Source organism: Brienomyrus brachyistius, chromosome 2 (assembly GCF_023856365.1).
Source record: "Brienomyrus brachyistius isolate T26 chromosome 2, BBRACH_0.4, whole genome shotgun sequence".
NCBI classification, from domain to species: Eukaryota; Metazoa; Chordata; class Actinopteri; order Osteoglossiformes; family Mormyridae; genus Brienomyrus; species Brienomyrus brachyistius.
The window spans coordinates 19,748,203-19,773,741 of record NC_064534.1 but is presented as its reverse complement, the minus strand read 5'-3'; the positions used below and the strand labels follow the sequence as shown (position 1 = coordinate 19,773,741).

At 42.4% G+C, this 25,539-nt stretch overlaps 1 protein-coding gene across 15 annotated transcripts in view; it reads left to right on the top strand.

Moving 5' to 3' along the window:
* The window catches only part of fnbp1a (formin binding protein 1a), a 63,414-nt gene extending 38,369 nt beyond the window's left edge, over positions 1 to 25,045 (top strand). For 3 of the 15 annotated variants that reach the window (XM_048983881.1, XM_048983917.1, XM_048983900.1), the window contains 11 exons: positions 5,073 to 5,201; positions 5,660 to 5,806; positions 7,428 to 7,619; positions 10,817 to 10,999; positions 13,661 to 13,750; positions 16,348 to 16,362; positions 18,936 to 19,045; positions 19,163 to 19,295; positions 19,656 to 19,780; positions 19,962 to 20,101; positions 20,274 to 22,425. In XM_048983881.1, coding sequence (XP_048839838.1) covers positions 5,073 to 5,201; positions 5,660 to 5,806; positions 7,428 to 7,619; positions 10,817 to 10,999; positions 13,661 to 13,750; positions 16,348 to 16,362; positions 18,936 to 19,045; positions 19,163 to 19,295; positions 19,656 to 19,780; positions 19,962 to 20,101; positions 20,274 to 20,449 — 1,440 coding nt within the window. In that variant the 3' untranslated portion in view covers positions 20,450 to 22,425. The other 12 variants (XM_048983907.1, XM_048983891.1, XM_048983925.1 and 9 more) reach the window with 12 other exon arrangements.
* Positions 25,046 to 25,539: the final 494 nt, after the last annotated feature.

The following is a 25,539-nucleotide window of genomic DNA, read 5'->3' as shown; positions in this document are numbered from 1 at the left end:
GGTATTTTATGAGCTGAAGGGTCTGAGGGTGCTAAATGTGTATTAGCACCCAGAAAGTGCTGTGATTCATCTTCAACATGAATCTCCACGTGTCAGACAGGAAGCTTCCTGTCTTGTAGCGAGGTATGCGTCTGCTGTCTCCGCCTTCTTGTGTTCGTTTGCATGCTGGCAGAATCGCAGCATTAACCGTCTACATTGGCCTGACAGCTTGAAACCTCACTTTGCCCTTAATTCATATCTCTGTCGGTTTGTGTTGTTTTTTGTATTTTTTTTCCTTGTTCCGTCTTTATGATTTCTCAAAATGTCACTAGTGTCTCTCTTTTTTTTGTGGCTACTCCCACTCGTCAGAGCTTTGTTTAGCTTCACCATGAAATTCGTTACATATGCCTGGTTAAATGTTAAAATTAGGCCTTAGTCCCTAAGATACACTGGAAAGGTATTAAAAAGTGTTGGTTTCTGTTCTTTGTTCCTTGGAATTTGTCTTTCCTCATTCCCAATCTCAAAGCGTCCCAATGCATAAATGAAATATATTCTGCTTTTTTGTGGCTGGAAGAGAAGTAGGTCATATTTCATCAGTGATTCTTTTTTTTACACTGTATACCAATTGAATAAGTGATTAATGTTTTCAGCTGCCTTTCATTGTTACATTTTAACAGATTGTGTCTCTGTGATGTACATTTTAGGAAGAACTGTCTGACTTTCCTAATGAGGCTAGCTAACAAGTTTTCCCTAATAGTTATCTGTGATGAACGGCTAACCAACTTGCACTCTCCTTTCAAAAACAAGGCCGTGACTTGTGGGCAACAATGTTGTCTTGATTGCCAAGAATTTAATTCTCAGATGAGCATACTGAGGGAGGGCCAAGACAACTTTAGGATAGAGTCATGTGGCACCAGGTAATGGGGAGGAAGGATCTGAGTGGTGTGATTTCAGGGCAAAGAAAAAGAGGTGAAACAGATAGGGGACCCTATCCTGCAACAAAAACCTCCTTTCTGCCATTGCTTTTCTGCCCTGTCTGGCTCCCAGATTACAAAGATAGGCATTGATATAAATACTGACTGGACACAAGGATCAGGTGGGATAATTGACACCCAACACTGTGAGTCACCTGAGTCACTCCACTGAGACACATGATCAGCACACCACTTCCTCCGCATGCTTTCTCAGAAAGCGATGTGTGGCAGCACTTCCTTGGTTACCTCTGTACTTTTGCGATTTTGTCAGAAACAGGAAATAAAATGCTCTAGGTGCAGAGCGTGCATATCGCCTTGTGGTCTGCTAGGCTTCGCAGAACCAGTTTCCACTCATTTGGCAACATTCCTGTAGTTTTTATCAGTGAAACATGGTGTATGTTTATAAACAAATTTTTCAAAATCATGCAGTTTGTAGTGGCTGTAGTATTAAAGAGTGTGTCAGTCTCCGAGCTGCCCCCTCTCTCATTGTATCGGAGCACATTCCAGCACTTGCCATCTTCACTTCCTGTATACTGTACGCCGTTTCACTGACTGTTCCTTTAACTTCCCTCTCCACCGACATAATCTGTCAGTGAGAGAGGAGCACGATTCTGCTTTGGGGGGGGGGGGCTGCACATTTTCCCATTTCCCTTCTCTTTTTCCTCAGAAAAGGCAAGGGATTGCTGTCCAGCCAAATAATACTTCGATTGGATGGGGTAATTCTGGAAATTTATGATAAATATTATGTGTTCAGTCTGTTCTCCCTGAAACCTGATTTACCACTAATAAAATGACTGGAAAAGAGACTGTCCATCCTCTAGTTTCAAGGATCTTAGGTCAATGCAACCCTGCCGTGTTTGTAATTCCATTCTGTAAATTCTTCTTGGACTGTCTCTCTGCAACATAATAAATCTGGGACTGGACTGGGGCGTGAAGTATTGGTGACAACAGGCTTTTCTTTGTGGGAGGAGAGGTGGGCCGTCGATGGCAGTGCTGTGTCTCCCTGCCCCTCCTGCCTACTCCACCTGCTGCCGGGCCCCTCTCTGAGCAATCAGGCCCACGAAACAGGCTGTGCTCCTCCCAGGGTTCCTGGCGGAGATGCAGGGGGAGGGGACAAGCATGGTGAAGTCACACTGCTGGTTTTGGCCTGTTTATAAATGTGCTCACACACCAGCATCTTCTCACGTCTTGCTGGCCTGGTGCAGATGGCCATTTACTCCTTCATATACTCCTTCTCCTTGTTGGCTTTATGTTTTATTTAACCTCGGTATACTTAACTTGGTCAGGAGTCCCTAAAATATACTCCATGACGTCCATCCTGTAGTGTCACATTTGTGTCACATAAAACCATCCTGTAAATCTGTAAACTTGTCATTGGATTTGTGTGAATGGATTAAGGCTTAGTATCCAAAAATATCATTTTGGTTTATTTCTGCTTTATTTAATTCTGCATGATTTATAGCACCAAATTATGCAGCTCCTGTTAGTTGTGGTCAAGTTTATTTGAAGCGTTCAGGGTGATGCACAGGCACATGAACAGCTCCCTGTGATTTTTAATATAACATGCATTTTGTCGCTAAAGAATTTGCATACCATGGGAGGAGTTGAATGCCCATGTGCCTGAGCGGCTGTTGTTACGCATGCAGCTGGTGGGTTTCACCAGAAGGGAGTGGAGTGTGTTCTGCGGGTCTGTCGCTCACGCGTGACCAGTGCTGCAGCGCTCCGTGTTGGACTGATGTGGTTATGAGCATGCTCAGTGCGCAGAGACGGACTCCCTCAAGGTGACTCCCGTCACACCCTTATCTACTCCAACCACAGAAAACATGTTACACTCATATTTAATCTTTTTGGTTATTTTTTTCATGGCAAGGAAAGAACCAGAAGTGTCACTGGAGATTTGTGAAAGAGAGCTCACTATTTAAACTAATTAGTGTACATTTAACTGGGGGAGGGGGGGTTGCCCCCTAAAAACAGTCCTGGCAACATCTTGGCAAAGAACAAAGCTGGTATGTCTGAACTGGAACTGAAATGCTTCATCCTGCCCAACCATTCTGACATTTCATTGTGAGCTAAATGACTGGAAGGTAAGTCATACGCAAGTCAGCAAACCCGTGACCTGGAACAGTAGGTTAATCATTGAGCCCCCTGCTGTGTCTAGCACAGATACTCAGCTGGGTGGCTGGTAGTGCTTTGCAGGACTTGACTTCTGATCTTAGCAGTATCCAGCAGGTTTGATTGCATGAGCGAGGCTTAAAGAATGTTCTAATAGCAGAGATCTGGACCGGGAGCAGCCAGGAGTTACGGACGGCTTCAGCAGTGAGCAACGTGGGTGTGGATCAAAAAGGAGGACTGGCTCTGGAATTCTGGCACTTTGATGTGGTTGGTTGGGATCGTCCAAGGTCCTAGCAGATGCTTTACAGCAATGTAACAGCCACCTTGATGGGTGGGAAACGGTTGCACAATAATTTAGTAAATTAGCTAATTTTAATTGATACAGATAACAGTAAATTTTTCTCTAATATTACTGGGTACTAAGTAAATACACTAAATAATTACTGATAGCCAGCTAGCATATACTGCTGGTAAAGTTTAATGATAGAAGAGGGGGGTTCCAGTGGTGATGCTTGCCAAGCAGAATGACATCACCTTGTTTTTTTAATCTGTGGAATACAGAATACTTATCTGCAGGCAAGATTTAATAATGAGTTATAAACATGTCGCGAGCCAGTACTTTGAGACCTTTTGTAAGTGGTGAATGAGCTGATGAAATCCCTTGTCCTCCACTATTTAAAATGATCATTGCAGTCATCACCATTTTTGTAGGAGTTATGTCTTTATCTCTGCTGCTAACTTTGAATATTGACTGAAATCTAAATATTGGCTGGGAATAGTAGGGAAATGTAGACAAATGATTTTTATGGCTATTCATTTAAAGTAAAAGTGGTTAAGATCACATATTTTTGGGAGATCATGCCTGGCAAGATATCGAGTGACACCAGAAGAATTTTGCGTAAGTGTCAATAAAGGTTTGATGGAGTTCTCATGTATGGTGACCAGGTCTACCCAGTAGAGAGGTTGTCTCTGTATCTGACAATATGGGAGTGCATGCACTTTTCCTGAGCCAGTAAGCCCTTAGTCAGTAAGTGAGGAGTCTGTGCACGGCACATGTCCCCACTCTGCACCAGGAATCAGGGATAATTTTGTCTTCTCTTTGATGACATCTCAGATTGGAAATATTACTCTGAATAACATATTATTTTCAGGACCATTTTTAATGGTTGGCCAATCTAGTCAACTCCCTATTACCAAGCAAGTCCAGGTGATCAGGCTGGTGTGTGATCAGTTACGGCCACTGGCCAATGATTTTTGACGTGAGGTTTACTTAGGTCATCTCTTACTGACCTGCAGGTGTTCACTTACCATCAGTGGGAGCAATGAGCTTCATCGCTCTTTTAGCTAGGGCTCCCTATCCTGCATGGTGCTTTCAGACACCTTATTAAAAAACATAATCTGCAAAAAATGAAAAGTAAACCATACACCAGAATGTACCAGACCTGTATGCATTATAAAATAGTACTGAACAATTGTTGGGGAATTGCAGAAAAAATAGAAGCCAAAATATACACTTTATTGTCTGTACATACAAAACTTGAATAAATTGTTCATTAGAAAACTATGCTTTAATATGTAGAATAGGAAAGCTTAAATAAAATAGAAATCCACAGCTTAATTAGAACTATATTGTTTTGAGGTTTGTAATTAAATGTGCTTATGATTCCTGGTATTTCTGCAATGGCCTGGTACCAAAACAGATCTTTATGAGTCTAAATTACAGTCTGCCCTTGGAAGTCAGCCACTTCACGAAGAGTGCTGTAATGTCACCTTGTCTGGAGAGCACGCGCTTCTGAGTTTCCCCTTCCTCTGTCGTTCGTCAAATGTTCATTTCACTTGTCCTACTGGGGAATGCTCGTACCGAATCCGTTTGGAGTTTCCTGCGCTTCCCACCCAGCTCGGTACCCGGCGATGTGTGTGTCACGTCTGGGTGTGTTCAGTAGTGACCCCCCCCACCACCACCCGTAGAACAACGTGTCATCTGTATCACTTCCACTCCTTCCACAGGCGAGGCAGCAAGCACAACTGAGGCATCAGATGGCCGAGGACAGCAAGAATGAGTACACGTCCTGCCTGCAGAAGTTCAACCAAGAGCAGAATGAACATTATTACACCCTCATACCACACATTTTCCAGGTAATACAGCGTCTGTATGCTCATTGTTTAGGATCATGCCAGTATGAGGGATGTTGTGTGACTCAGCAGGTTAGGACTCATAGGACCCATAATCTAAAGGCTCCTCATCAGAATTTGATGAAGATCCTTATCCCTCAGCTGCTCTAAGGGCCCTGGACACTGCCTGACCCTGTACTGTGACTCCCAAGCTTGCTCACACCTGTATGTGTCTCATAAAGAGCAAGGTGGGATAAGCAAAAAGACCGTTTCCCCTTGGGGATCAATGAAGTATCAATGTTCTAGTGCTCCTCCCTCCTCCTTGTTGCCACCTATGAATGTTGAAGCTCTTTAGACGTTCCCCACAATTGTGGATAAACACAGGAAACAAGTAGGAATGTTATACATCTGTGGAATGGTTAAATATGAATGCTGATTCCCATGAAAGAAAGAACTATTGTGGTTTGTTTGTCCGCATACAGAGAATTCAGGACATGGAGGAAAGGCGCATAGAGAAAGTTGGGGAGTCCATGAAGATGTTTGCAGAGATCGACCGCCAAGTGCTACCCATCGTGGGCAAATGTCTTGATGGCATGACCAAATCAGCGGAATCAGTTGAGCCCAAACTAGTAAGTCGAATAGAAATAGCATATTTATAACATTTTCTTTCTGAGTTTAAATTATTTTGGTTTGAAAACTGAAGAAAAGATACTTGTGACATATTGCAGTGGATTGCCATGTAATGTGAATATGAAAAATAACTAATGAAAATGACAGGAGTAATCAAATTAGTACAGTTAATATATGTGTAGCTATATAAGTCATGTAATAGTATTATGAATCAATTCCTTGGCTTGAAATTCTGGCTTCTAGTTTTTATTTAGTAGATATTTTTAAAATTTGGAGTGCAGTAGAACAATAATAAAACAGAAGAAGAAAAAAAAATCACAGAATAATAAAAGGCACTGAAAAATCAAGATTTTACTTCTTGCATCATTGCAAACGTGTTCCTTGAATATGCTTTGGGGTTCATAACCTTGCAGACATACTGTGTGACCTTCACACTCATTCACAACCATTTACAAATAATTAGCATTGACATACACATTATTAATAAAATCTGTGAATTCACATGTTGTGTGGATTCTGTCTGTGATGCTGTCTGTAGTTGCTGCACTGCGGTACACGTAGGGTCTCATAAATATGTAAGTATGATAACAGAGTGAATGTGCGTTTGCCTTCTAGCAATTTTATTTTCTGTATTTTGGGGCAACGCTATGGAAATGTGCTGCTTTGATCAGTGTCATTGAGGTGGCTGAAGTAACTGCTGAGCATTTTGCTGCATTGCACAGAGGAAAAATTACCACATTGTTTGAAGTGGCTGTATTATGCACATAAGCAAAACATGAACCAGAACGCCGAGAGGCTCTCCCTGTTTCCCATACAGTAATTAATTGATGAGCCTCGCTGTTGCTAGGCAGACTCTGTTCCCATCGGAATGTTCTGAGATTCTGCCAATCGGCTCAAAGCAAGTGACTGAATACCCAGCTGTCCCAACAGATTACTTAGTATAAATGATTAAATAGTCACCATAACTCATGACTATTTATTGTGTAACAGATTCTGGTGCTGTGCGTGTCTCCCTCAGAAAAGAGGACTCAACAGACTAAGTGTCCCCTGCTGCCTTCAGCTCCTCTCCTTTCATGTATAGTTTTTATAAAGTATAAGATTCGAGAAATGAATGTTTTAAATACAAAAGTGAGGCACTTTCTCTGGGAGAGTAGTGTCCCTTTCGGCACCCACTTTCGCTGTGTCAGCAGAGCTGTGCTGGACATGATCCTGTGGGTGGCCAGAGTCCAAGGCCGTGGGCCCAGGCAGGCACCCCAGCCGGTGTGCGACTCCCAGCTGCTGGACATGAGGCCCAGCAGATGACATAATATTTGCTTCCCTGTCAGCAGGAAACCATGGCTTGCGGTCCTCGCCTTTTTCCGCTCCTTTGTTTTTATTGTACATATCATTTATGTGACAGTTATTCATGAGATTTTTTATAGGGCTTTTTTGTAGTTGTTGTTCTGAAGTTATGTAAACTCCTTAACTTGATTGCATTCATGTTTTCTTGTAATATATTTCCTGGAAATTTTCCTTTTGTTAAAGTGAAAAAGAAATATATGATTTGTTGTATAGAGTTTTATCTCAAATGATGAAATAACATGCTGGTATGCTCAGTAAGATTCTGTCATTATCCTCCAGGATTCGAACCAGGTGATAGAATCATACAAGTCTGGCTTTGAGCCCCCTGGCGACGTAGAGTTTGAAGATTACAGTCAGCCAATGAAAAGGACAGCATCGGAGAACAGCTTGACCAACTCGCGGGGCGAGGGCAAAGACAAGCCCAGCGGCAAGAGCAAGCCCAAACTGTGGCCTTTCATCAAGAAGAACAAGGTAGCCGTGCAACCCCTACCTCACACGTGTGCTGTCCTCCACGCGTTCTGCTCTCTGAGCCGGTCCTCCCGCCCCGACAGCACTAATGTGTGTCAGGACACCTTAGGAATAGCACTCCCTGTAACATTTGTAACATTGGCTAGGTGCCTGCGTGTTATAGAACTTCAGTGTAAGACTTCTTTATGTGATAATTTGATTGTCATTTACATGTCTTTCTTTATTTGAGTTCAGTTACGTTATAACATGTGTCGCTTGTTGTTGCTGTCTTTCTTTGGTCATGGGTCATTCCCGTTTTTGCCCAGCCACCCATATTAACAGTCCCCTGGGTCGCGCAGTTGTTCAGTGAGCGGTAAATCAGACCCACCCTCACCCTATGGATGTCGCCATACTCCCGTGTGCCGCAGCAACACTGCCTTCCACCGCCCCCCCCCATTCTAATAATGAATCCCTGTGTGGTTCATTTGGAGCCTGCCCCATCCCCCCACCCCCTCCCACTACTCTGCTGCTCGCGTCCTTTCATGTTGCTGGGTGATTTCGGCATGTGCCTCACAGACAGGCTCACGTCAGGCAGGGGTGCGTGTTTGGATGCTGCTATGAACTTCATTTTCAGGGGTTCTTCAAGTGATTTATCGTTTAACCCATCCATCACTTCATCCATTACCCTTTTCATTAATTCATCTATTCATTCGTACGTGTTTTTGCATGTTTTTTTCCATTTATTCATTGTATTACTGCTATGAATACATCCAGCTTTTGAACCATTTTGAATATTTTGTTTCTTTTTAATAGCCATTTAGGAATAAGAGATGTGTTCTGTTTGGATAGATGTAACAAAAATAGGCACTTAAGTAGCCTGATCCAAATAAGCAAAATCATGCAAAGGCTATTACCACTTTTATGGTGGCATACATGTCAAGAAAATGTAATTTGCACATTGTGCATTATAATCACCATTGTTAGATACTGCAGTTTTTTTTTTTGGACTCAGGGTTTCCGACTGAACCTCAAGGGAAACATTCAATATGCTTACTGTGTTTCATATATACTTTCTGTTGTGGCATATGGAAATATACAGGACCTTCCAGGGTTTAAGAAACTGCTATATCTCTCTGATCTGTAAATTCTAAATGAAGAGAAAACAGTGTTCCTATGTTGAACTTAGAAGGTTTGTCCATTGGTGGGAACAAGTGTCGGTAAATAACACAAATTCATGATTTCTGCCTTGTAATATAGTTCATAAATGCGAACTTTTAGCAGTTCTTGGAACAGATGAAATGTAAAGTTACATGGAGCTGAAGGTACATTGGGTGACTTGCCTTGGTAGTTGGGTCATCACAGAATGAACAAATCATATTTCAGATTGACAGCCCCACCCCCTTATTCAAGAACACCAACTCGAGTTCCTTTTGTTTATGATTCAACACAGTAGAAAAGGCTGAAAATGACAGTATAAGTTACATTGTAAACCTCTGTATCCATTCAACACACACTGCTTTGTTGAAGGCTCTATGTGTGTAAAAACAGTAAGCTCCTTAGAAAAAGGTTTGAGGTGGGAATGTTGTTTCTGGGGTTTTGACTTGGGATTCCTCAAGATGGTTGTAGCTGAACAGCGCTTGGAACCTAAATCAGCATTAATAATGTACAGAAGAGAAAAACTGCAATGTATCGTTGCATGCAGATGGCAGATTTTTCGTCACAGTATTCATAAAAGGAAAAAAAAACTTCTGGTTACAACACATTCTCACTTTATCCTTTGGATGGTGTTGGGTTTGTGCTTTTATGTGTGACAGTTTGCTATGGATCTGAGTGTCAGATTTATAAGTATACATGTACAATGTAGTCACTAGTAAATACTTATTTATCCTTAATAATTCTTAGATTTATTCATACAAGTGTGATCTGCATGATAAGGAAATCTAAAGAGTTGTTAAATCTGTCTTATTGCAAATTTAGCTTTTGTGAATTTATTTTTGGAGTGGTTTCAATATAATTCTGCACTCTGCATGTTTTACAGACCTTCATATTACAGTATAATTTGTGAGAGTGATTCAGAAAATGCTATAATTTTTCTATGTCTTCCATCCAAAATACCTTTTTGGTTCATTATTGGCCGGCAAAATTTTGAGTCTTACAAGAAGAGGCAGAAAACCAAGTGATGCTTTAATTATAATTTGCATCCTTGTTGTATGGTATTGTACAATAGAAGCATGAACAAAGAGTGTCAGTAGTAGGCGCAGAGCCCACATGTCCCTGAGGCTGCTCTCTTCCTCTCAAAGGGGAAACACTATTTCCAGCTTCAAGACTGTATTGTGAGGTTCCTCAGGGATACAAGTGTTTCCCAGTCATTGTGCTCTTGCAGACACAAAAATAATGCATTATATTTTTAGTTATGTGCAGGGTGTCCACATGAAGCTTTTACAACCTGGAGTAATTAGAACTTCCAGACGGTATATAGAATGTATAATTTAAAATTTTTTATATGTTTAGAAGTTTCTGGAAAAAGGGGGTATTACATCAGACCCTGAAGATGGCAAGAAGAGCTAGTGATGACAAAAAATATATGTGATAATGAGAGGATATGAAGTTTCAAGAGTCTCAGTCACTGTGATTTGAAATTCAGGTTTCCTGTACACAATCCGAAGTTGTACCTCCAACATATCCAAAAAATGTGTTCATTATTGATCAAAAATTAATCACTATCACTGGTTGGCTTGCTATCTTTAATGTAATAGAAATAGGTGGTTAGGGTCCCGTTATGAAATACTCTTAGCTAGTTACCGCCAGAGCTATGTTATGACTACATTGTACAAAACCCAGAAATTCTGAGGCTGAGCTGATGGTGTCGGTATCGCTGATGATTCCGACGTGTTGCCAACGGCGTGTGCTAACATCTTGTAACATGCTGAACTTCCAGTTGACGGGCCAGCATGTCATCAATGAGCGATAGCATGAGCCTTTTGCCAAGCAAATCGTCTTACCTGCTCTAACAACTTGCTTTAACATGCTTTTGCTTTTCATATTTTTCAAACGTCTCTACTGCTGTGCCTCGTAATACTTATGAAAAAAAAAAAGTTTGGTATTTTTGTTTGCTGTCCATGTCTTTAGTCTTATTTTTCTCGTTTGTTTCCTTTTATCCTTTGTTGTTTCACTCCTCCTCTCTGCCACAACATCTTTATTTTTATTTATTTTACTGGTAGCTTATGTCCCTGTTAACGTCCCCCCACCAGCCCCCTCCTCCCCCTCCCGCCTCACCCTGCCCCTCTGCTGTCCCCAACGGCCCCCAGTCTCCCAAGCAGCACAAGGAGCTCCTCTCACACCGCCTCAACGAATTCATGACCTCCAAACCCAAAATGCACTGTTTCCGGAGTCTCAAGCGCGGGGTAAGTCGTCCTGTGGATGTTGTGCGTCTCTCACTGTCCATGTTGCTGTATGCCATGGGGGCCACGGTCGTGTACCAAGAAAATGGTGCCAGATTTGACTAAGCGCTGCAAGAATTTGGTCCTTGCAGTGTCTCAGGTTGGTGTTATATTCAATATCTCAATATTCAATATTCAAGGTCTCCTTGGTTATATGTCTTATATCTGAGCAGCATGCTATTGGTCAGGTAAGACATATAAACAAGGCTGGCTCTCCCTACCATTGCTTACGATGATAGATCCTGTTGCTAAATCAGCACCACATGCTGTGTTGCACCTTTAATCGCTGAAACGCAGCTCTTCCTCTTTCCGGCTTCCCATCCTGAAATTTATCCCCCGTTAGAAGACCTAGTGGTTTTATTTGACCAAGTAATTGTATGTTTTAGTTATAAAGGGTGGTGCTGTAAACCCAGGCCAGTATACAGTATGAGAGCTGTGGCCAGGCAAGATGTGGACAGTCACAAAGTGGCACCATGCCCGACAGCATCTTAGTGGCACCCTCGTTCCCTTCATACAGCGCTCGCATCTTCATGCTCTTTCTCATCTCCTCCTGCACGCTTATTTCTCTGTCTGGAGAAAAAAGGCTCCTGTCTCTGGCGAAACATCTTGCAAGTCAACAGAGCAGCCTTATGTCATGTGATGACATCATAGCTCGCTGCCTGACATCTGGAATATAAATGATGTTGAATGAGTTTCGGGTAAGCACGATCAGGGGCATATAGAGAGAGCCAGAGGAGAATCAGTGAATGTCTTCTAGGATGTCATATATAACATCCACAAACACTGCATATGAATACATATATGCACACATGTATACAGTACGCAAATCGCCTTATATATGATGATGGTGATGATGATTAATATAATAAAGTAAAGGTTTAGTCTCAGTTTCAGAATGAAGATACATTTATTTATGAAGAATGAAGATAAATGTTCAGTTTTCCCTACCTAAGTCACCCTTCATAAAAGTGTTACATGTTATCACAGTAGTGCATGGTGGCTGGAGAAACGCTATTGCTCTTGAGCCGACAACAGAACATGTCTTACTGATGTTACTGTAGAGGCCGCATCGGAGACTTGTGAGGGCCCGTTGTCTGAGCACCATTGTCACACGTGTGGAAAGGTATGCTTTGGGCAAGCGGGGTCTCTCGTTTGAATGGTGTCTCCATCTGGGAGCTGCCCTGTTGGCACCCTGCAGAGGGAAAATGAGGATCACACTTAGGCCACTCTGCGGAAAACAGCTACGGGGAATAGCTTTGGGGAACTTTGGGGAGCAACATGGCAAGTGTAACTATTTTGCGTCTGGCATTTCAGAGTACATTAGCTGCAGGGGCACTTTAGTCGAGGGGTAGGCAACCCTGATCCTGGAGTGCGTATACAGTATTCATCAGATTTTGAACAAGGTTATATATATAGTGTGTGTTACTCTTATGTTCGTTTACTTGGTAACACTCATGAATTTTGTAAATGTTTGCAAGTATCGTGAATTACATTTTTGTAGGTCCACATTGAAATTGGATTTCTTAAATTTTCCCCTTCTTCCAAATCCTTATTTAGGTTGCGTTTCATACATAATAGTTGCATTTTCGTTCATTAGTACATACAGTAGTAAAATCAGTTCAGTGTAGATGAAAGGTAATTAAAAGAGGAGAGTTGTGCATTGGGCTGTGTGATAGGGCCTTGTGTTGGTGTCAGTTGCCAGTGGAATTAAAAAGCAGATTATGTATATAGGGTGATTTTGGTGACATAAAAGCACTTTTTGTTCCATGCTAATCACAATGACTTTTACCTTAACTGCAAATTAAAATTCTAGATCATTCGTGTGGTCATTAAAATTCATTATTTACACTGACGTCTCAACATTTATATTTGTTTTTTTTTTCACATGTCCAGGTTCTAAGCATAAAATGTAGCTTGTTTCGTATGTTAGATTATTTTTCTGATGAATATATTTAATAATCTTTATAAATTATAGGTAGGTTAAGATGATGGAGGACATATCTGTTTTAAATCATAGACAGCCGCTTTGAGTAATCAGCAGGCGACCAGGCACCTTACTTAACTGTAAAGGCGATTAAACATTTAACTCCCCCAGCAGTTGCACCCGCTTAGGTTTTTCTTGATGTATTAGGGATGTTTATGAGGAGCATGAATTTCAGCAGGGGGACGTTAAGCACATAAAGTCTGATAAACAAATTCAGGGCCATGTATCTGAGCTGCAGGGCCATGTATCTGAGCTGCAGGTCCATGTATCTGAGCTGCAGGGCCATGTATCTGAGCTGCAGGGCCATGTATCTGAGCTGCAGGGCCATGTATCTGAGCTGCAGGGCCATGTATCTGAGCTGCAGGGCCATGTATCTGAGCTGCAGGGCCATGTATCTGAGCTGCAGGGCCATGTATCTGAGCTGCAGGGCCATGTATCTGAGCTGCAGGTCCCACATGCCTGCCCCACTCCATGAGGTGAGGGGAGGACTTGCAGGCTGCCATCCCCCTAGTCCCACTTAAAGTCTGATCACCCCCTACTGAGTGCTTTGGGGAGCAGGGGCTCCCCCTGGCAGCTTGTGCTTGAAGGACATTAACAACGGTGTATTTTCTCCCACCACCCCCCACCCCCTACCCCCGCAGCAGTCCGGCTGCTCTTACGCTAATCAGAAAGAGATCATGAAGAGGACTTTAGGCAAGCCGACGTATGCCTACGAGGCCAGGCAGTTTGTCGTAAGTGTGTGCGCATACGCTCCTCCCGGGGCCGTATGCGAGCTGCGAAGACACTAACCGCTTTTAAAAAAGATAGAAGATGGGCGTGTCATGGCTCCCCCAACCCCCAGGGGGCAGCAGAGTCATGCTTGCGACCTCACACTTCTGTCACGTGCTGGTGAATTAATTTTCAAAGCAGACATCATAGGCTTGTGATTTCTTTTCCACATTGTTTTCAGTAGGCCGCTTGCCTCAGTTCGGGATCTTTTCATTTGCATCATTCACTGTTTATTCTATTTTTTTTAATTGCTTCACCTTTATGGCAGTTGAATCAGTTCACGCACGAAATAAACAAGTAGTTTGAAGAGTCTGAGATGAGGTGTTAGTGGTCAGGAACGCCTCTCACCCTTTTAATTTTATATCTCATCGCTTTCACTGTTTTCCTAAAGAAGGGCTTCGCTGCGACTCCTTAAATGAGGCTAGTGTCTGGGACTGCTGCCACGTCCATAACAAACGCGCCACATCGGTCACATGGTCACATGCCAGCCTCATCTCCTGTTACTGCAACTGTGCCTCTGCTGAGCATCTGCGCACTGGTAGAATAGAAGCACATCTTGACCATCCAACCCCCCCGCATACACACACATACATTTTACCATTATGACAGACGATCGAATAACATGGCATGGTAGCGAAGCGGATTCAGTTCGTACAAAAGGAAATGAAGGGAGCACACCCCCCCCCCCCTGGATTTACCATTCAGCTTATTAGCCAGCAGCTGTGCTCAGGTGCCAGTGACACTGTTCTACATCAGCGCAGGGTGCTTACGCTGTAGGTCTTCTGTTTTATTCCAGCAAAGCCCTGCTTTCTCCAGGATTATCAGCCTCCTGTTGCTCACTAGTATTTCTGGTAGCAGTATATTGATCTAAAAATAAAACCACAAGTTACAAGCTGCTTGATGTAGCCTAAACTAGAGAAAACGAGGAGACCGATCTTAAAATGTTAAATAAGTGTTACTGTGTTCTCTATCCTCAGAACAAATTTACTTACACTCACAAGCCTATACTGCTCATCCATAAACGTACTGTATAGACTTCTGAGTATAATTAGATTTGTGATGTACAGGGGAGGAATTCAAGTCTGTAGCAAACATTCAAATGGCAAAGTTTCTCTCCTGACTTCAGTGTATTGATTTCAGACCTGGTGAAAAGTCCACGCATATTATTGAAACTGAAGTTGTATAACGTTGGGCAGCATGAACTGAAATCCAGCTTTGCTTTCAGATAATGTGTTTTTCTGTTACAGCCTTGATTTTCTTAACCCGATTGGTCTACTTATTTGAATATGTTTTCAGATTGATCTTTAAAAACGTTTTAAACAGCCTTGTATTTTTTTCCTGAAAAAAGCTTGTTAATTTTGATTCCTATTTTTTGTATGTGTGTGTTAAATCTTGTGCAGTTTACTAGTCAGCTATGTAAATATAGTCCGTGTGACTTCATTTTATAACATGCACATTGTTTTGACCAGCTGAGAAATAAACCAATATGAAAGCAAGCAAGCATGCAAGATAGCTAGCAAGTTTTTAATTCAATGCTACATAAAAGGAACCCAGCTTAGTTTTCATTAGATTGTGGAGATGCCTGGTTCCTCCTATGTATCATACAGAACACCATGTTTGAAATCCGCATCAAGCTTACAGCTTTGTTTAAAGGTGCAGTTTGGAGCCTGTAGGGGGTGGCAAGGAGTGGCCCAGAGTGCCCCCCCTCCCCCCGCCCACTACTGTTGGGAGAGAGGGGCTACCACACCTCTACGTTTGTGTCACCTGTCTGCACTGACCCCCGTGCAGAGCACAGCCTGGGGGCAGCCTGCCCCATACACACTCCACCATCCGTTTGCGTCTGTGTGTGTGTGTGTGTGTGTGTGTGTGTGTGTGTGCGTGTGTGCGCACGTGTTCATCTCGCTGTGTTGGTGAAGAGAGTCTGGTCCCTATTCCTAACTCCGCCCCCCACCACTGCCTGGTTAGGTTAGTACTTTGGTATCACTGACTATGCCAGGCCAATCAAGGGGTCATTTCTGAATCCTGTCCCAGGCCTTCACCATCTGATAGCAGGAAACAGGGACGAAGATGAAGAGAAATGATGCATTTGAATTGTGACTGTCAACATTCAAAAATACATAATTTCAAAACATATGCAAACACAACGACTATAATCCTCATTATATAGTATTATGGGGTCTTACTACACTAGCTCATTAGATGTAGTTTATTATTATTATTATTATTATTATTATAATTATTATTGTTATTATTATTATTATTATTATTATTATTCAAACCCAAAATTTATAGCAGAACAGCCATGCACAAACAAACCCCTTTCAATTTCAGCATTAAATTGCATGTTCCAAGTTGACCAAATGAATCAGGCTTTCAGGACACCTGAGTTCTGTCATCTGGTGAACGCTCAGTGCAGGTGTAACCAGGAGGCACTTCTTACCATTTAAGCTCAGAACGAACTCTCAGCCTCTCCCGAATGTGCCTGAAATGCCTGATGTCGACTTTACTGTTTTTTTCTCTTCTCTTCTCTTCTTTCCATTACCCTCCTTCTACCCTGAAGCTTTCTCTCAAGCTGGTAAGCATGATCGCAGCATGCTCGTCATGTGACTGACACACTACTTTTGTATTTGTCTCTCTTGGTGTTGTTACTCGAGTGTTAATTGTTGACACCTGTTGTCTCTTTTTTCCTCTGTTGCTGTGTCCTTCTGGTTCGGTGTATCTGTCCTATCAGAGCACTCTAAATGCTCAGGTCCGGAGTGTAATCGAGGTGATCAGAACCATTCATTACTCCACTTCCCGCCTTCACTTCCCGCCTGAAAATGGGGGGGGGGGAGATAGAGACAGTTGTGGTATTATGGTATAGGGTTCACTGTCATGTGACCCCATGGGTGGCCAGTACAGGATGCAGTGCTGAGAGTCGTGGCAACCAGGGGGAAAAGCAACCAGTCCTATGCAACACATGCACCACTGAGCAGTACATTCATTTGAGGTAGAATGTGACACGAGGCGTGGTGCAGTTCCCGTTTTTTACAGGGGAAGCACCGCAGGGGGAGCACGCCAGAGAAAGTACTGGTACAATTGCTCTGTACTTTTCGTGTTTAACATCACGGAGAGAATGCCTGCATGTGCACATATTTCTCTCCGTTCCCTTTAAACATGAGGGACCCACTCTGTAATTAGCATGGCTCTCTTTCTGGATGGGCGCCCTCGCCTGGCAGCAGATCTGAGATACCTCACATTGTCTGACATGACTCCTGTGCAGAGAATAGCCTGATTTTCACCTGGAATTCCAGGTAGTGAAACTGAGCGAAATGTCACTGATTTCTTTTTTGTCAGCAAGCTGATTTCCGATAAGGAATGGTTTTTTTCCCCCTTTGGTTATCATCAACAGATTTTAACCGATAGATCCCTGGCTTGCCTTTTGTTCCCTGGACACCTGGACAGCAAAGCAAATCAAATATATTTAGATGATAATCATCTCACAAAATTCCCTTGAAAATGCAGACTGTCAGGGTTTATGCTGAACCCATGCAACCTTACCAGAGCTAAAATCATATATGCTTTATGTTCCCCATTTTTAATTTGCAGATGGCACAGCTAATGTGAGCACTTTTAAATCCCTGCTTACTTTGCCCACCTCTTTTTAAACTAGTACGCAGACCAGAGCCCTACTAATACTTTGGGATTTTATTATTGTCCTGAGTGGATAAAATCCTGCTGGCTGCATGAATTAAATTGTTCCCTTAAATTGTTATAGGTTGTTATGCATTTAAACGGAATTAGAATTTATTTTTGTACCCGTGTCATACAGGTAAGTACTGAAAGTGACTCTCTGTAACATGTGCTTTATGTGCCTCAATAGTCTCTTCTAGCCGACTATATTGCAAAGCATTGTTATACTGTTTATAATGTATCTCTTTTTACATTTCTGTGATGTGAAACAAATTGCAAAAAATATAAAACATATGTATGTTCTATAGAAGGAGATGCTTTCTAGCAGAGTAAAGGTCCTGCATGATGTTTAGTCCTGAGCGGTAAAGGTCACTGTAAGGCTTGTGGCTACTAGATGTCTTTAATCTAGTGCTGTGACCCTTCCATAGGACAAGCATTTTAATTTTGCAAAACTCTTCAGTCCCAGCTATCAGTGTTAATAATGCTCTGACCATCAGAGCTGTCCTTAAAATAACACTGTAGAAGTGAGTTAAACCTAACAAAGTAAACTGAAATTTAACAGTAAAAACATTTAGCTTCGTTCTTCATGAGATTTCACACAAACGGTTTACTACCTCCACCTGCTGGCTGCACTGTGAAAAACTTCGTCCAGAATATAATTTCAGACCTCAAGTACAAAACGATGTAAAGCAACCCTGATTAGATTTGAATTCCCACCTAGATCCACATATGCATATCCTCAGTATACAGCATTTATGTGCACGGTCTAAGCATCTTCATAAATATCTATAAACTTGACAGTGTTTTTTGATGTTAAGCATCCGTTCATTTAACCCCTGCAGAAATGTCCTTCATGGGGCTTTCGTGTCCTTGCTTTAGAAATTGGCTTCTGAACACGCAGAGAGAGTATGATGAGTCAGGTGTTTTGTAATGGCCTTCAGGCTTAATGGATGATTTCTAAATCATAGCTGCAGCTGCAGGCTCTGTGAAGATTAAATGCCATCTGCAGAGTCCCAGCTTTGGACTGAAAAGGTTTGCGTGCCCGTCCTTGCAGAGGACAGGCAACACAAGGTGTGGCTGCAGGATCCCCACTGTAAGAGACCTTGTCATTGTGGGCTGTGTTTAGCAGACTGTGGATGCCCTCCACTGTTTTGTGTGTATATATGTGCTGCACGTTCTTGACCACCATAAATATGTACTGTAGAGGAGATCAGTCATCCTCAGCCAAAATCCCACTGCCTAGTGTCTTTATACCCTAGCACAAATGCTCAAGCCTGTTTTGGATTTCCATACGATAACATGTGGAGGGCACTTTAGTTTTAAACGGAGGTTATTTTTCTAAGCTTCCTATGGAGTCAGACTCACAGTATATATACCCATGTGAAAGAGGGATACTGCACCCACAGATGGAGGTAGCTGGCAGAGTTGTAGGTGCAGTCTATGTGTATGTGTTTCACTGGTCTCTCTGCACCCAAGGGATCTGGACCTGAAGACTGCAGCCATTTGCCCCCCGAGCAAAGGAGAAAGAAGCTTCAGGCCAAGGTCGATGACCTCAACAAGGAAATCCAAAAAGAGGTGGACCAAAGGTGAACCCTCAGGATGGTGTGCGCTGTCGCTGGGTGACAGAGGTCAAGTGCACCATCTAAAAATCATGTTTTAACATCGTTAAGGCTGAAAATGTGGCTTTTTTTTGGTCTTTCTAGGGATGCTCTTACTAAAATGAAAGATGTCTACTTAAAAAATCCCCAAATGGGAGACCCCAACAGCGTGGACCCACGATTGTCTGAGATCAGTCAGAACATTGAGAGGTTAAAGCTGGAAGTGCAAAAATTTGATGTGAGTCTTTTTTTTTTTACCTACTATTTTTGTTTTGGATGCTGGGAAGAGTGATTTGCGACGCTGTTTGGCTCATGGGACCAGTCAGTCCCAATAAACAAAACCATCCTGCAATAATAATGTTATGTTAATGGATATTAGCATATTAGTTAATAAGTCTTGAATGCAGAATTCCTACATAGTTCCCTGTATAAAAAACCTTCCTGCAATAAGTGGAGAAAAGTGTCGTATAGTGATAAAATTTGAAGTATGATGTATGCAATGTAAAAAAAACAGGGATATAATTACATTTTTCTAATGTAAAAACATTTTAGTGTATGTGGAGTAATTGCACGTTTCTTATTTGTGAAAATGTCACAGGCATGGCTAGCGGAGGTAGAGGGGCGGTTACCCTTAAGAAACGACCAATCAAAAAGGCAGAGCGGGTTGTATGACACACAGAATAATGCCCCAGTCAACAACAACTGTGCACAGGACCGTGAGAGGTACAGTAACCTTCTATATGTGTCCTCTCTGCCTTTGTGAATGTTTTTGTGACAATTGATAAATGTTATAGTGCTTTTAATTAGTAGTGACTATAATTGGCATGGCGGGGTTCAATGTCCTCATTGGCGCTCCATGGGTATTGTGCCGTTGCTATAGTTACTGCATGTGTTCCTCCTTGAGCAGCCCGGATGGCAGTTATACAGAGGAGCAGAACTCAGAGACGCAGATCAAAGCTCCCAGCACGGAGTTTGATGACGAGTTTGATGAGGAGGACCCCCTGCCCATCATTGGCACCTGCAAAGTGCTCTACCCCTTTGAAGGTAATGCCTGCGATGGCCCCAGACTGAAGGATGACCTAATTTGTGCTGTTATCCATGAGGGAAGTACTGACATCGGCTTGGCTTGCCCTTATTGCTTCAATCAAATAAAACTTTTGATCTATTAACACATCTGTGATAATTAGGTGACATAACAATAGCACGTCTCCCTCAGGTCAAAATGAGGGCACCATGTCGGTGGCGGAAGGTGAGATGCTGTATGTGATTGAGGAGGACAAAGGCGACGGCTGGACTAGAGTACGCAGGAGTGAGGAAGAGGAAGGATACGTGCCCACGTCGTACGTGGAGGTCTTCTTGGAAATCACTAAAGGTGCTATGACATACATTTAACTGCAGGTGGTGGGATGGAGGGGCGGGACCCCTTCACTGCATAGTGGCTTGGCGCAGTGCTGGTGTTAGGGGGTGGGTGATTGGGGACAGATCGTGGGAGTGCATTGGCCGAAACGGGACAGTCTTCTGAGATCAAATCAGACTCCATTTACCCTGCTGTGGGGGTGGGAGTTCCTTCATTTGAGGCGTCACTTGGGATGTTTGGGGTATTTAAATGTAGGTCGGCATTCTTATCTGTACTCATGTACTCATCTGTACTTTTCCTCTGTATTCTTAAAAAGGTGAAAAAGTGATACGGGTTTATCAGCCAGAGTTGTAGGCAGTCATGTAAGAGAACTGAAAAGGACATTCTGGGTTCTGTTGAGTTTTTACCTCTGCTAGCCCTAGTGAGAATGACTAGTGTGTCTTTGGTGGCTTTCCTTTTAAATCATCCGCATTCACGGCGTGTTTTAGCTGAGACAAACAAAGCATACAAACATATCTTCACTCTAAATGAGGTTCCAGGTCTCTTACATTTGAGGGTCCTCTTGTCGATGTCAAACTGGAAAGTCCTTTTTCGTACAATGACATGCTTCAAAGAGAAATGAAAAAACAAACAGCCTTTTTTAATTCAGAGGTAGCATTTTGTAATTTTCAAATTCCTTGTTTTGTGCATGTTGCATTAGGTATTTCACAGTTTTGACCCAAACACTCAAGAGGGTCCAACAGCAACATGAAATGCCCAGATAGAGAAACAAATTTAAAAAAAAACAAAAAAAACTGGATCTCATATTTTAGAATGTTTACCTTCATCTGCATGTAGGAGGAATACTGTGTCTGCTACTTCATTGCACTAAATTTCTATATGTTGTTTTTATTCTTGGAATAGATTGAAAAGCTGACCATATGTCCCCACTGTGTATTTTTAAGTTGTGAGAACCCATCTTCAGTTTCTGGACTTGAAGAGCTTTATACAGTCTAAAACTACAAATGCACCATCTGCAGTAGGAATGCATGCCGAGATGTACAATATTAAATGCTACAAAGCTCTGTCATGATTTTGTTTTCTTTCTTGTAATACAAATATGGAAGTTTAAAAAAATAAAGAGGATATGGTGGGTTTTTTAATTATAAAAAGCTTCTTATCCAGTAGTAGCTCTCGCTGTTGCATGCGATGCGCAAAGCCTTGTCATGATATGTATTCTATTCAAAAAAGGGAAAAAAAAAAGGAAAACACTTGCTCTTCATCAGGAAAATGTGTAAAAGAGTAAGCAAAAAGGAAACCAAACTGGTCTGAGATCAGTTACAGTGAAGAGGAGAGATATTTCTTGCAGGATGAATGAGCTGTATGGTGTGGTCAGGTGACTCTCATCATCCTTATCATTCTGCTGTCTTCCAAAGCAATGACTGTTTGCATGAGTTTGAGTCGCGCTGTTAGTTGGCAAGCATGGATATGCTGTATGTTAGTGTTTCTTTTTTACTTTAACTCGTTGTCATGGCGATACAGGTCTCCGCCAACAACGCAAACAGGAGTAGCAAAGCCTCCCAATTCTTTTGCTTCAGCTCTTCTTGTGGTTTCAGAAATGCAGTATGCTTTTTATTAATTTTTATATATTTCTTTTGCTGAAAATTTTATATTGCTGCCAGGTAAATCATTTTTTATTTGTGACATGGGACATGAAATTTTAGCATTAAAATCAGATCAGATCAGCACGAACATTTTACAGAAGCTTTTACATGCTGGTATAATAACACACGCCTCCTAAGGAACCTCGGATAGTCGAACGGACGATTGCCTGGCGACCGCTGTAGCACGTGGACTCGGACACACTGGCACGCTTTGTGCGTTTCAAAAGGAACAAAGTGATTTGTGATTTTCTATTCCTGTTTTGTTCAGGCTGGTCGTTGGTTTCAGTTTTTTTTAAATCTTTTTGCTTTATGCATTGTCTCTAACCTGTTCTTTTCATTTGTTTTTGTTTATTATTTGTTTTGTTCAATTGCAGATTCCTAAAAGTGTGGGACTGGCACGGGAATGGCAGGGCAAGGTGCCTCGGACAAACCCATCCTCCTCTTTAAACGTTTAGTCAGCGAAACGGCAGAGAGTAAAGGGGAAGAGCTAGGAAATGTCCAGTTTTCTAGTTTGTACAGAAATCCAATTAACCCTTATTCTGCAATGGCTGAAAGGCGCAAATACAAATCAGCGACCCTCACATGAGCCTTTAGATCCTCCCGCTTTCCCAAAGCTTGCTTCTTGTTGTACTAACCTGGCTATTTTCTTGTGTGTAGCGGCTGACAGCTTCCGCTCCAGGCACAGCCCCCCCCCCCCCCCCCCCAACCCCCCGCCGTGGTCAGAGATGGGACCTGCACCTGAGGAAGCGGCATGGCATTGGGGGGTACTCTATCACTGTCACTGTGACTCTCTCAAACCCATATACTGGTACCTACACTGACAATCAGTCAACAGCACTTACTCTAACTACAGAATTCTGGGTCCATACTCAACATAAGATGGTTTTGCCCCAGAAAGCAGCGCTCAGATAACACCTTACAGAAGCACTATAATTGTCGTAGGAGTTTTAGTCATCAAGGAAAAATAAAAGGTTCTCAGCTTTAACAGAAACGGAAGCAAATCAGAGTTATACACTTTTGTGTTTTTTTCAGTTCTGCAGCTGTTACATTTGTAGCATCTTGACACCCAGACATCACCATACATAGATAGACCATTTTCTTTTATTTAACACATTCTGGTGAAGTGGGAAGGATTTAATTTCTCTTTCCTTTTGTGTCACGTACCTTACTGACAGCTCCCCTCTCTGACCGCGACCCAGCCGGGCTGCTGTCATGGTTAGCTTTGTCGTGGCTTGTTTCCCTCTCGCCACGCCCCTAATGTACGGCCACACCCCCAATGTCTGGCCACGCCCCCTGGTTGCTGCCCATCACTGTAGGCAGCTGCTGCTGGATCCTTACTTGGCATCGTGTCTCTCAGCATGCTTGCTCGCCCTGTCTCCTTGCCTCTGCCAATCCCAGAGGTCTGACCCTGTCGCTTATTGTTTCAATTAACCAACTGCCTGTGTTCTGTTATTAACCTGTTTTCTACCTTCTGTTTCGTGCCTGTGGTTTATTATTATTATTATTGTTATTACTATTATTATCACTGACTGTTGTTTTCTTAACATTGTCTCTTGTGCATGACCTTTAATGTTTCTGCACCTTGATCTCTGCTCTTTAACTACACCACTTTTAGGGTCAAAGGGTTTTTCTTTGTCCTGATGTCATTCACATACGAACCCTACTGTTATATGTGCGTTTGTGTCATCTTTATATATGATTATCTATTGTACATTTGAAGATGATTTATTCGTACTGACAATAATTATGAACAGTGATACCTTCAAATACTTGGTTATTTCATCCTTTTTTATTTTCTTTTTTGGAGGGGGGCTGTGGGGTTTTCCCATTAGTCATCTTGGGGACAGAAAAGCCAGACTGAATATTGCAGGGTTAGTTAGTGTTGTTTATTTGATAGGTTACAATTCTGTGGTGTTTAACATGAATTGATGTTTTTATTTAATGTGTAAGAAAATGGTGCTTTTTTGCATTTGTGTGACAGTATATTACTGTTGTTTCACAATGATGTAGCATCCATTTTCCCACTGTATATGGCACAATAATTTGAACAGTTATATAATTATTGTGCTTGGACTCTCCATGGGTGATAAAACTACTCTTTGTTTTGGCCATGCGTCTCACACCAGGTAAGGACCTGCATCTCAGAGTGTGATGTGTGTTTCACATTGTGGTCATCTCAATAATGAAATGTCCTGACGTGTCTTTTGAAAACGACATTCTTCATATTAACCGCTGTTGAACATAGCTACAGCACCTTAACTGACACAAGTGAGTACATCTTAAATAGTTTATCACGTAGAGTTGCTACACCAGGCAGAATTACTCTGTTTAATCAACAATGAATTCCTTTTTTTCACTTATTGAGCTTTGTAGATATTCAGTAGGATATAAAATACATAAACCCTGGAAGCAAGACTGAACTTTCTTGAACTTTCTTGAAAAAGACACTTAATCAGCAATGTGTTCCTGCCTGAGAGTAAACCCACACACTGGCAGTTAGCTATCCTTTGGGGCAGCGCTATAGACGCAGAGAAGGGGCCCAGGCCGTCTCTTTACCCGACAGCTGCTGCTCCTATTTATGTTGTTTTCTTCTTAAAACAAAAAGCTGAGAAGGCTCAGTGGCCGGCGACTACTTTTCTCTGCACTTCACGAAACAGGCCGATTACTTTGTGACGCAGCTCCTATGTCCGTACCGTGTACAGGAGAAGAGGCAAAATCAGAAAATATATAAATATATAAATAATGTTCAGACCCATTGAGAAGAAACAAATATATATTTTTTAAAATCTGCTACTGTAAATTGTTTCAATACTTTTTTTTTGTTGTTGTTTTGCTAGTTTTTTTTTTTTTTTTTTTTTGAGAAAGTCAGCCAAACGTTTCCATGCGTTTTTGCTCTTTAATTGTGTTACATTTTATGCGCTTGTGTCCTGAGCATTGAATATACTGCATTGTATTAACTGTGCCAATAAAAAGAATATTGGGAAAAAATCCATGATTTCACTTCAGTTTATCCTGAAAAGCATGTTATTGTTTTAGCTGTTATTGGGTGCTGATGGCCGAGGCTTCCTGAAGGGAGCTTTGCACTGCTGGACCTCTCCCTCTCACTCTCCCTCTCCCTCTCCCTCTCACTCTCCCTCTCCCCCTCCCTCTCCCTCTCACTCTCACTCTCCCTCTCCCCCTCCCTCTCACTCTCCCTCTCACTCTCCCCCTCACTCTCCCTCTCCCCCTCCCTCTCACTCTCCCCCTCCCTCTCACTCTCCCCCTCCCTCTCCCTCTCACTCTCCCTCTCACTCTCCCCCTCCCTCTCCCTCTCCCCCTCCCTCTCCCACTCCCTCTCCCCCTCCCTCTCACTCTCCCTCTCCCCCTCCCTCTCACTCTCCCCCTCCCTCTCCCACTCCCCCTCCCTCTCACTTTCACTCTCCCCCTCACTCTCCCCCTCCCTCTCCCTCTCACTTTCACTCTCCCCCTCACTCTCCCCCTCC